The following is a 13,159-nucleotide window of genomic DNA, read 5'->3' as shown; positions in this document are numbered from 1 at the left end:
TACTTCATTGGCAAGTCTCTCTGCTGCATTGTTGCTTTCCCTCCTAGCAAGTAAACACATGTTCTTGTATCCAAAGTTAATCATGCTTAGAACACGCCCATTGAAAATAATGAATAGTTAATAACTAATTTAGGTCCATGGGTTTCAATTGCTCTACTAAGCATATTTATTTTTTCAATATTGTGCTGAATCATGCAAGCTGAACATTAATACCAAACTTCATTCTGCTGTCCAGAGAATATTTAATAAACACAAAAGATGTAACTGGCTGTACGTATGAAAAAATAATATATACTATTCATTGTATTAAATTGTAGATTTCAACAGAAGTAATAAAGTTCAACGAAAAATGTTGAAATGGCTGCTGAACAATGCCAATGGCTTTGTAACTTATAAAGTAGCTCTCTGTTCCTTGGCAGCAAGGATGCTTAGGGGAAAAGAACATTTTATATGAGGACTATCTTTTATTCTATGCACCAAATGATTTTAGTAGATTTGGCTGTGGTTTTACTATTTATTTCACGACTATTGATGTTTCAGAAGATGTCTGAATGGATGTTTGGGTAGTGCAATGTATCAGTTCTTTTTATTTAAGCAAACAAAACAAACAAATAAATGCATTTAAAATATACATTCATTGTTCTGATTGCAAAATTCAACAACTACAAACAATCTGTGACTGAGAAAATGAACTACTATTAAAAAGGCGGAAGATATTTCAAAGCTGCAGTTGGTTCAGCTACCCTCAATTCCCAGGGAGTGTTCTTCTTGTAATTCCAATTGATCTAGCCCAACAAATTTTCACAAACTTCATGAAGTACTTCCATAGAGGTGGCAGGAAAAAATAGCAATGTGTCTACAAAAAACTGCCATCTTATCATTTAATATTCCGCTTGGTGAGGCCAAGTTAAAAATGACAACAACAACCCATCACATATTTAAATAAAGTTATTCCTACATTAAAGCCACAGTATTGAGGAATAAAGAATATAACAGTAGCAGAGGGAAGATTGCCAGGTAAAATCTGAGATGATGATTCTCAAATAAATGCCAGTCAAACAAATTACTTATTTCTAGGAGAAGTCTTGTTGCTGTCCCATGGGGGATGTGGGACCCAGAATTTCAGGTGCATCATTAACTTGTTCTTTTTAGCTGCTCCCTGCTGTTCAATTCCGGCCTCAGGACAATAATATAACATTTTGGGGAAAAGATACAACCAAGTAACCCAGCACTGGAGGCCAAGATGGAGAAGATCTCCACAGCCACCATGAATTTTCCTTTTGTGCTCAGATAGCTTGGAACAAATGAAAGCCACACACTGCAAAATACCAGCATGCTGAAGGTGATAAACTTGGCTTCATTAAAACTGTCAGGTAACTTCCTGGCTAGGAAGGCTACAGAGAAGCTGACAATGGCCAGTAGGCCCATAAACCCCAAGACACAGTAGAACATGGTGATTGACCCTTCATTACATTGCAGAACAATTTCTTTATTCATTGAGTGCATGTCTAAATCTGGGAATGGGGGAGAAGTTGCCAGCCACACGGTACAAAGAGCAGCTTGAATCAAGGAACAGGAAAGAACAATGGAGGTGGCCTGTTGTTTCCCCACCCATTTCCTCATGCTGGACCCTGGTTTGGTGACCATGAAAGCAAGGACCACAATGATTGTCTTTGTCAACACAGAAGAAACTGCCACTGAAAAGATGGTGCCAAAAGCTGTTTGTCGAAGGAGACATGTCACTTTCTCAGGTTGACCAATGAATAGAAGAGCACAAAGGAAAGATAACAAGAGGGAGATGAGGAGAGTGTAGGAGAGGTTGCGGTTGTTGGCTTTGACTATGGGAGTGTCCCGGTGCCTAATGAAAATCCAAAGCACCAACCCTGCGATGAAAGCAAAAGAGAGAGCAAAACAGGCCAAAGAGATCCCCAGTGGTTCTCCATAAGACAAGAAACTTATATCTTTTGGAATGCATGAATCTTTTTCCACGTTTCGGTAATGATCTTGTGGGCACTGAAAGCATTCATCCATGTCTGAAAAAGAGAAGCCAGATTTCTATACAGCATTTATGTGAATTACAAAAATGTAGACATATAGTTAGAATGAAAGTTGCCATGCTGATATAAGAAATGCAAGTTTACAGTCTCCTCATGTAATCATGCTAACAAGTTGTGGAGAGATTTTTCATGGGCCACACATGTCTTTGGAAGCCCAGTAGTATCACCTTACAGGTATTACCACTTGGAAAGGATCTGGAACATGTCTATTTCCTCTTTATGTTAATTCTGAATGGGTATTTTAACAGTCATTTCCTCCATTTTTATTTCTGCATTAATCTGGATATTCCAACTATAATACATATTTAAATGTATGAGATGCTAGATTTAGATTGCTGAGAACTGTGTTGAACAACATTTAAGTGAAGGGTCAGTTGCAATCAATATAGATGTTCTAATCTGCACCTTTATCCAAGAAATATTCTTTAATTAATTTTCTACCAGAATCTGCAGACATTTAATTCCTCCAAAGCTCTCAGCATCACTGCCTCCAGCAAGTTTCAATAAATTATTAGGATTGGTATTAGTTCTACCATGGTGTTAATTGAATCATGGTGTTGACTAGGAGAGCACTGAGATCTGTAACAAAATTTTGCAGTGTTGGAATCCCACTGTTCAGTATTTTCCATTCCACTTCATCTCTTATCATATATTCTTTTCTGCCACGACACATCAGTCTCCATCCCATAGCCATTTAGCACGCCTTGTATTCATTGGGGGGGGGGGTGCTTCTGCTGCAAGCCTAGTGGTTCTTCCAAGCAGGCTTGTATATCTCCACCTAGTGTTTGAACTCTGAGTGCTGAGATTCCTATTAGTACTCCAAACCCCCATATCAGCAGCCCCAATCATCCTTAAATTTTGAACATTTCCAACTAACATAACTTTCCTTACCTGTCTGGTTGGAAATCTTTCCTTCTGGACATGGCAGGCAATCATAGCAGCAAAATGGCTCTCCTTCCTTCTTTGCCTTATGATATCCCAAATGGCAGTGGTCATTACAAAGAGAAAGGGGCTGTGCCTGTCCACAAATGAAAGAGGATCATGGTTTCTCCTTTGGAAAATTCCATATCAATAGTGTTCTGTATTATGGAAATCTGCTGAGCTATCTCATACAGGCCAGCCAATGGAGGTCAAGAGCCAGAAAGCTATTAAAGACCAGCATTTCATTATTACAATTACAGCCCCCTTTGGTTGGTCAGTTCTGCGCTACTTTAGATAATATTATTATCTAAAGTCTCACTCCAATGGCTAATACTCACAACTGGAGATGACATTGAAACAGCTAAATAGAATTAGATCTCATCTCATTGCAGACACTATTGACTATTTAAAAATATGAGGAGCATATTGAATTCCAGTCCTTGCATCTAATCTCATTCTGGAGCCCATGTGGAAATACGTTGGGTTTATTTTAGAATTCCACAATGGCAATATACCTGGAATAATGACAATATCTCTGGAATATCTGGAGCCACTGCTATCACTGCGAAGAACAACAGCAGCAGCAGCAGGAAAAAGAAGAAGAGGAGGAGGAGGAGGAGGAGGAGGAGGAGGAGGAGGAAGAAGAAGAAGAAGAAGAAGAAGAAGAAGAAGAACAACAACAACAACAACAACAACAACAACAACAACAACAGCAGCAGCAGCAGCAGCAACAACAACAACTAATATTTGTTCCCTGCCCATCAGACTGGGTTGGCCCAGCCACTCTGGGTGTTAACATTTGCACATATCATAAAAATTGGAACTCTGTGCAGCAACTTGTTTTTTGAAACACATTGGCAGTACGTTGTGTGTCAAGCCACCCCCCTAAATAAATCACCATTCACACAGAAATTTTTGTTTAAGGTTTTTTTGGCATAATTTTGGCCACAACTTTATTAAAATACATGTGAGTGGTTGCTTAAGCATTGGTTACGACTATCTGTCCCCACCCCGGGACAGAACTGACTTCCGGATTCCAGTGAAAGCCAGTAAGAGAAAACAATATTGGGGAGAGAATGGGGCTGTGCACCATACCATCAACCCCTCCCCGCATGCTCCCAGGGGCTTGCAAGGCCCTAGCCCCTTTCCAGGGATACAGACAAAAGTATGGCAAACCCCTGGATTCCTTTAACAGAATTCCCTTGCAGCAGCAGCATTGGAGGGATAGGCACAGGCAACCCTTACCCCTCCACCAACCAAATTTTAACCGCAAAAACCAAATGGCACCAGCCAATCTGCCAAATGGACAAAATTCCTACCAGGCTCTTGCCCCCAAAGTAGACGACCCCATGACAGGCATAGCAATGTCAAATTCAACAGCCCTAAATTAGGGATGGTGGGCGGGCGATCTGATGCATGCAGCAAAAGAGACTGAAAAAAGCTGTGTACCAAGAATATATAAACTTTGGGCCTACCCTCTAAATGGTAACATCAAAATCTCCCCAACAACCCAATTTGGCCCAATCACAGCCATGGCCATCCAAACAGTCCCACCCAGTAACCAAGAGGGGATGTCCTGTTAGACCCCACCGCAACACGTGCTCTCCATGAAGGAGAACATGCTTTGTATTGTATTATATATAATTCTATCCTTGATAAATGCACACTAAATTACCATGTTTGAAGTCAAATTTATTCATATAGCTTCAAAGGTTTCCAGGAGGAAGAACTTCTTTGGTTAAAAGAATGGGTGACATAACTTACTTGTCACATAGAGAAGACGGCTTCTACATATATCCCCATGTGTACCCTCAACCCACGGGTGAACAGAACAATGTCAGTATCTGAACTGTGAAGCACAGTGGAAGTGACTGGTAAATAGACCCCACTATATGAATGGACCTTACCTGGTTAAACCTGCTAGGCCACACAAGGCCTTTTTCACGAATACTGAACACTTCTTCTTGGGGAGCCATGGGTTCAACTTTCCCAATTTTGACTCTATGAAAAGACTGGTTTGGGAATGTGACCCAATTGATGATATCAAATACAGCTTCTATCTCTCCATATTCATTGAAAGAAACTTTTTCCCCAGCACTGTTGTTAAAAGAGGTGCTTCTCACAAAGTAGTTGAGCTAAATTGGTGGGGGAAATGTGAGCAATTCATGAGGATGTAAAGGAATGATGAGAGAGTTATTAAATCTGTATATAGATTATCATAATAATGTACTGTATAAGGAATTGCTATCCTTTTTCCTGTCTACAACTAGAAATATAACACAACATTAGAAAACAACTACTAACTGTGCTCTAGAAGCATACTGGGATAAAATATGGAATATTGCCCTTAGGCAGAAACTACAAAAGCATCTTAGAATTTTCAGGAACACAAAGTCCAAACATGTATGGTACATGTTAATTTAAATATGGTACACTGGAAAGGACAATATTGCCTTTTTGTCATCAGCTAAACATGCGTGATTCTGAGACAATCTGTAAAGATGGAGAGTAGAAGATACCAAACTGATATAATCATTTCCAAACAATTTAAAACTGTTATGTTTGACTGCATTACTTACATTGGAATATTTATTGGGGATGAGAGAATATAAGGATTGTTTGTTATATACATTTTTAGAAACTTTGAAGTGAAGGAAAGGTGGGGAAAGAAATAAGATAGCCATTGAAATCATAGCAACAAAGTCCTGTCTCAATAATCATAACTGTCAGCATGACTAAATCTGGATGCAATCAAATGAGATAAAAACAGCTAAGTGACATACTTCCACAATGTTTAATTCATATTGCGTGTCAAGACCCTCAAGCCATCCCCCATTAGAATAAAGAAATTCACACTGACGCAGAATTTTGGTTTAAGGTTAATGGGCAAAATTTGGGCCACAACTTTATTGATTACACCAAATGTGAGTGGTATTGGCTTAGACATTGACAAAAGACTATATCGGACTCCTGCCCCCTTTGCAGGAAGTCAGTAAGGGTAAACCACCCAAAAAGAAAGCCCTGCATCTCCCCTGGTGTTCCCAGAGGCCTGGCATGACCCTAGCCCCTCAACCGGACTTCAGACAGGATCCAGGCCCTGGATTCTTTTAATGGAATAACCTTGGACGATGGAGGGGCAGGCGATGGCCAACATCCCTTCCCCCATTCATCAATAAGCCAATGCCTAACCGCCAAACTTTACAAAGTTGTGATGATTGCTAAGAGGTAGGAGAAAACCAAAAAGCTAGTGCATATCTGCCAAATGGAAAAATTCCTACGCAGTCCCCATCCCAAGACGGGTGATCAACCAAAGTCCAAAGCAAGGCCAGAGGACACCTAAATTAAAGGGACGGTAGGTGGGTGTTTGGCAGCACAAAGTAGGTGCTTGGCACACATCGGGCTGCCACTTTTATACCCCCCCACAATCACCCCACTCAAAATGATTGGCCAATCATTTTGAGTGGGGTGATTGACCCGGCATGAGGGTATTACTCCTCCCATACCACGGTAGGGGGAACTGGGTTGACGGCCTGCCCACAACAGGGACCATCTTTTAAGATGATCCCACTTATTAAAATGCTCAAAAGAATAAACATACTGTCTAAAGAATATCTTACCATGATGTGTAAAAGACAGTAAAGTGAATGCCAGGTGCATTTCTTTGGGAAGGTAAATTTAGGATTAAATTTCATATTATGACTTTGTAAGCACAAAATATGTCAACTTGACATGCTTATTCAAAGAGTATTCTAATGCTTAATGTTATGGGTTGGAAGAAAAAAAAAATAATTTCAACCAGTCATTAAATGAAATACATTATGAGTGATATGTAGATCTATATCAAAGCAGATAGGGGGCACCTGCCTTAAGAGCAGTGCATGTGAAAAGGACTGAGGAGTCCTAGCTGACTACAAACTTAACATGAATGAATAGTGTGAATCAGCACCAAAAATACCGAAGCAATTCTAGGGTGTATCAAAAGAAGTACAGATCAAGGGACTCTTAAAAATAGCCACTGAAGAACAACAACAGGTCTGATTCAGCAGGGATCATTTTATGTTCTAAAGTTCTTAGTATGCTGAAGACATTACCTTCCACAATTGCTGACTCAGAAGCTTCCATCTCCCTTCACCCACTATTGCTCTGTGTTTGAATCTCAATGAACGCATGGCATGCAAAGCGTGTGCCACAGTATAGACTGCATTGTAGATGCTGTAGCTGTGGCCGGTCATGGTCATTTCAAAAACTGATGCAGGAAGATTCTCCAGCTTCTCCTCCCCAGTGCAAATTTTTGTATTCTCTCCATCTACCAGGGAAGGGTTGAAAGAACAAAGAAATGCTTCTTCCCAAAACTCCCGGAAAACGTTATCTTTGTTTTCCAAAGTAGGTTTTATTATCTGAAGAAATCTCTGGAAACCTTCTATCTCACGGGAGTGAACAGAAAAGTATATAGTACCATGAAGTAAGCCTATGTTCCAGCCTCTTTGAAAGGGAACTGATGTGAAATCTATCTGGGACGTCATAATCCAGACTTTCCCTCTTCCCTTTGTTGATTCATCCATAGTTTCTGAATAACTGGCAAATGTTCTCAAAACTACCATGGTATCAATTTCACCATGAAAGATTACTGCATTAACAGTGCTGTTAAGGATCAGATAGTTTGTTTTGACCCCATCTTCCACCATATCAAAAATATTATTGGAAAAAGTCATCATGGGTATTCTTAACATGAAATCAAAGCAAATACCTCTCTGGATAAACATGGGAACCACAGTGTGTACAAACCGCTCTACATTGTCATCATGCCCAGATAGGACCCCAATCCACGTCCACCTGAAATGCAGCAATAACCGGAGAATCCCTTTATACTGATGGTCCACATCTGGAAACATCTGGTGGTATAGAACAGCTTCTGCTTTCTTATTTTTCACTGGGGCAGAGCCATATATAAACTAAAGAAAAAGAAAATTATTTAAGCAAGGGGGAATGATATTGAAGAGGCCTGAACAAATCTTTTCAACAGTCACCACAGAGGAGACATACACTGAAATTGCAAAGGCAGAGCTACGTTGGCCAAGTGGGTGCCCTCATGGAATATTGCAGTGGAGTGTTCACTGGCATATTTCACATAATGTCAGTTTAATTCATAGGTATTTAACGCACTAATGAATAAGTGTTTTGGATAATACCTCCCATCAGTCCTTGTGAGCACAGACAATGATCAGGAATTATTACATTTGTGGTCTGCGTTATTTCGAGAGCTCAGTCTTGGCTGACCTTATTTGTTCTAAGGAAATAAAACCTGAATTTAAAAATAATTGACATTTGCTAATGGCTATGTAGTATATGTATATGATTTGGTGGGATATTGAGGATACCTTCTGGTTAATCCTACATTCCATAAAAGGGGTTAGCAAAGGTACATCAAGATAATGATACATTTTGGAGATGAGAGTAGTTTAGCAAAAGATTTTTTCCTCCCAGCGATTTCAACAAGTTTATACGTCGAAGCATTGGAGCTTCTTCACAACATTGCCACCCAAACATAGCATGCACAATAATCCCAAAAAAGCATGTTGAATATGATGCTTTGGAAACATATTTTATCTTCAATGTGCAAAGCCACATTTAAAGGCAAGAGATGTGACAAATTGTGTCTCAAAAACTGATCTGACAAATGCACATGTTTTACCTGTGGAATCTTGTAGATGCACAGAATATCTGCCATGTGGAGACAGACTTCAGAAGTAGGTCCACCAATGACTGCTACTGGATTGCTCACCCTATCACATTTGTAGTTGGGGATGAATTTGCCCTGTGTAGAGAAGAGTTCCAATGAGGCCTGATAAGTCCATCTTGGACTGAAATAACTATTATAGATATGGAAGCCCAGTGTAACATTGGGTAAGAGGTGTGGATTTTCATTGATCTCTTTTGCAGCAAATATTGAGGCCAGGAAATGCTGGTATATTTGGATCATAGCCCTGTAATTAGAGTTACATGCTGTGTCATGATGTATTTGATTCCGAATACGATGTGTACTTCATTTCAGTTAGGTACATGGAAAGTATGGTTTCAGTAACAGAAACATAGCAGAAGTATAATGAAATGTTGCTGGAGATTGACATTCTTCATCTTTGTTTACCTGTACAGTTCTAGTACTGTTTTCAACAATACTTGTTAATGGAAGGATGTCTCTGAAATTATCCATTAACCAATTTATTTTAGGATTGTAGCATTTCCATACACAACAACAAGCAGTTGCTGAAAACTCAAAGCTAATCACCCTTGTATTTTTCTGGAAACATGCTATCCCTTTGAAAATAAATTGTAGATGTGGGGTTTATGAGGAATAGGAGTTTTAATTCATAGGAAGAAATTTAGGTGGCTTACCAAAGGTGATCTCCACCTCTTCCAATTTACCACATTTTGTGCAGTGGGTTAGCCATGATCAGCTGCAAGAATTTATAATCTAAGGTACCCCAAGGAAGTCAAAAGACATACTTGCCCAAAAGCAAATCAATCATGTTGCATATAGCAAGGGAAAAGACGGCATTCAGTAAAAATGGAAAATATGTTTTAAACATAATATATTAATATATAATTAATCTTGTCCCATCCACTAGAGCAGGGGTGGCCTACTCGCAAGAGACTGCAATCTACTTACAGAATTAAAAACTGGCATTGATCTACCCCTGGTTTTTTTTGGGGGGGGGGTTTCAGGTCAAAGTTGCTGAGCTTTTAGGGGGGAGAAATGCCCCATTTTTGGGGTTCAGGTCTAAGTTGTTGAGCTTTCTTTAGGGGGGAGGAAAGGCCCATTTTTATGGGTTTTGGAGGGAAAATAGGAGCAGCTACTCACCAAGAAATCACTGGGGAAACCAACAGCCTCACTCCGTTTTCCATTCTGCAGATTATGCAACAATGGAGGGCAGGGCGAGGGGGCGGGGCTGGATTCAATTTTAACAACGCTAAGGAAAGGGACCCAGCGATTGACCGCGATCTACCAAAACTTCCTGGGGATCTACCAGTAGATCGCGATTGACCTGCTGGACATCCCTGCACTAGAGCTATCAATTGATGGACAGAAAAGAATTGAAGCAAATTTATTAAACATAATGCATTAATATGTAATTAATCTTCTCCCATTGTCAGGGCAGAGCCAGGACGCTCCGAGTCCCCAGAAATAGCTGAGCATGGGCGCTTAGAGATATGAACAGCAGAGGAATACGTCTATGTGGAAGAGGAGGGAGAAGAGCCCAGTGAGGCAGCGTCAATTCCAACAGAACCCAAGAACCAGGAAGAGGGGGGTGGACAGGCCGACTTACAGGCATGGCAAGGGTTAACCTCTGAATCGGATGGGGCGGGAGATTTACAACAAAACAAGGACAAAAGACAGGGCCAGAGGCAGGGCTCTAGGTTCCTGCACTTTAGGTGCTGGAGGAGGAGGAAGAAGAAGCTGTTGGCTGTATCTTAAGGGAGTGACTCGGATTGATGGATTAATCATTATGCCTTCTGTATATAGTTATAAATAAAGACTATAAAACTGTCAGCGGTCTGCCGTGGTTTATTGTGAAGAGAGCAGCATCCAGCCCTGACACCCATCCACTAGAGCTATCACTCGATGGACAGAAAAGAATTGAAGCAAATATATTAAACATAAAACATTAATATGTAATTAATCTTCTCCCATCCACTAGAGCTACCATTTGATAGATAGAAAAGAATTGAGGCAAATGAATGCTATGCTTTTTTTTAATCTAAGAAAACTTACATGGGTTCTTCAAATATGTCATTAGAGGGACATTCCTTAAATTTGATAACTTTGGAAAATCTGTATAGATGAGACATAATACCAGCAATGATTTGGTCTCCTGGCTGGTAATACTTGTGAAGAACAGGAAGAGGGTCACGGCGGCTGCAGCTGATGTCAGGAATCTTGGACACCACCTGTGGCAAAAAAACTACTACCAAGACTACAAATGCTACTAACTTGCATAAAAAAATTCTTTCTGCCCACCAGTACACCTGCCAACACATTATCCTTCTCTGAATCCTGACTTAAATGGCTCTCAGTTGATCTATGTCTCCAGCTATGTCTCAGGGATCAGACTGACCCAGTGTGATTGTCTCCAGCCCCAGCTTGGGGGTATTAAAAATCACACCCAGCCTTGTTTTTTCGTAGGTGGTTATCACAGTTCCCTTGGGACTTAAGAAGCAGAGTAATCTTTACTAATTGGATAATTACAAGGTAGCTAATCTTCTCTTTCTGTTTCTATAAGAGATATCAGAAGAAAACATATTTATCACATCTCAGCAGAAGTTGCCTCTAGTCCAACTCACTGTATTTGCTGGTGTCATGAAAGTTGCAAATTAAGTCAGTTCATAAATATACATATGCAAATTTCAGTGGTCACTGAGAAACAAATGAGTAGAGATGTATTGTCCATTCCTTTCCATCTTGCCTGTGCTGAAATCATAGGTCCATTATGTCAAAATAGATCATTGTTCAGTAGCACCTTAAAGACCAACTAAGTTTGTTCTTGGTACGAGCTTTCGTGTGCATGCACACTTCTTCAGATATATATATATATATATATATATATATATATATATATACCGTATCTTTTGCACCATAACACCCACTTTTTTCCTCCTAAAAAGTAAGTGGAGATGTCTGTGCGTGTTATGGAGGGAATGCCTACGGGTGGCATGCCTACAGATTTTCCTCCTCTAAAAACTACGTGCGTGTTATGGTCGGGTGCGTGTTATAGAGCGAAAAATACGGTATATATATATGTATATATGTATACATATATACTACATATTTCTTCTGTGTCAGACCAACACGACTACCTACCTGAATCTAGATTATTTTTGAAATTCTGCAAAGCGCTAAGTAAAGCAGTAATTTTAATAACAAAAAATAACAAATGATCATTCCAGTAGTGCTTTGGGGGGGGGGGTGAAGCATTGATATTCACACACTAGGTTGCAACTCTGAGAAAGACATGTCCAACATCACCTCGGAATGAGCTTCCTCCAACAGTGGGAATGCAAAAAAGGCATCTTCCAATCTTAACAGATTTGTAAAGGGAGTGGTTCTCCTTTAAGTGTTTGGCTTTCAAGTTGCTAAGGGTTTAACCTTAATATGCTTACATCAATATCTTGAATTGTACGAGTACTGTATATGCCGTCTGTGCAACTGGTGCAGATGAAGTCAGAACAAGTTCTTCCATATTGGTTGCCAGTAACATTGGGCAACATTGAGACGCGGGTGGCACTGTGGGTTAAACCACAGAGCCTAGGACGCCGATCAGAAGGTTGGCGGTTCGAATCCCTGCAACGGGGTGAGCTCCCATTGCTCGGTCCCTGCTCCTGCCAACCTAGCAGTTCGAAAGCTCATCAAAGTGCAAGTAGATAAATAGGTACCGCTCCGGCAGGAAGGTAAACGGCATTTCCGTGCGCTGCACTGGTTCGCCAGAAGCGGCTTAATCATGCTGGCCACATGACCCGGAAGCTGTACGCCGGCTCCCTCGGCCAATAAAGCGAGATGAGCCGCAACCCCAGAGTCGGCCATGACTGGACCTAATTGTCAGGGGTCCCTTTACCTTTACCTTTACCACTGGGCAAAAGGTAAAGTTTCTGGACTGTCTTCAAAGACTCCGAAACAGTGCACTCCAGTCATCCAATTGGAAGGTTACCAAATGATAGATTATTGTGGCAAGGCAATAATATGGATTGTTGTGGCAAGGTATCAATATGATGAAAGAAGAATACAAGGCCTTGACCAGGAAGCATGTAGCTGCGGACAGTTTAGCATGAGGACAATTTAGTTAGCAATAAAAGCATCAAGCTGTAAATGAGGATGTTATGAGAGATTTTGCTGATGATCTTATCATCAGACTGTCCCATGCAAGCATGAGAATTAATCCTAATTATTTGCACAAGTTGTTGAAAGAATAACAGAAGAGTCTTGCTAGATACAATGTGCTTGTCAGCAGAATTAGGCTGAATGTATATCTCATTGGTCTTCGTGGAATGGGAGTGTGAAAAGCATCACCAAAGAAAGAGTATAGTTGTTACCTTTGAGAGTAATGGGAGACTGCAATCTGCATAGATGATCTTGGTGGATATCACTCACTATTGGAATTTCCTGCCACAATACATTTTGTCTAAACATT

At 40.4% G+C, this 13,159-nt stretch overlaps 1 protein-coding gene across 1 annotated transcript in view; it reads right to left on the bottom strand.

Moving 5' to 3' along the window:
* Positions 1-1,134: 1,134 nt before the first annotated feature.
* LOC308460911 (vomeronasal type-2 receptor 26-like) overlaps positions 1,135-13,159 on the bottom strand; it is a gene marked incomplete at both ends in the record, with an annotated part of 32,771 nt that continues 20,746 nt past the window's right edge. Inside the window, 2 exons of the mRNA XM_080977445.1 lie at positions 1,135-2,033; positions 2,949-3,075. Of these exons, the coding sequence (XP_080833571.1) occupies positions 1,135-2,033; positions 2,949-3,075 (1,026 nt within the window). The remainder of the gene's footprint in view (positions 2,034-2,948; positions 3,076-13,159) is intronic.

This window comes from Podarcis pityusensis (genome assembly GCF_964106645.2).
Source record: "Podarcis pityusensis genome assembly, chromosome: 13".
Taxonomy (NCBI): Eukaryota; Metazoa; Chordata; class Lepidosauria; order Squamata; family Lacertidae; genus Podarcis; species Podarcis pityusensis.
This window is presented reverse-complemented; position numbering and strand designations above follow the sequence as displayed.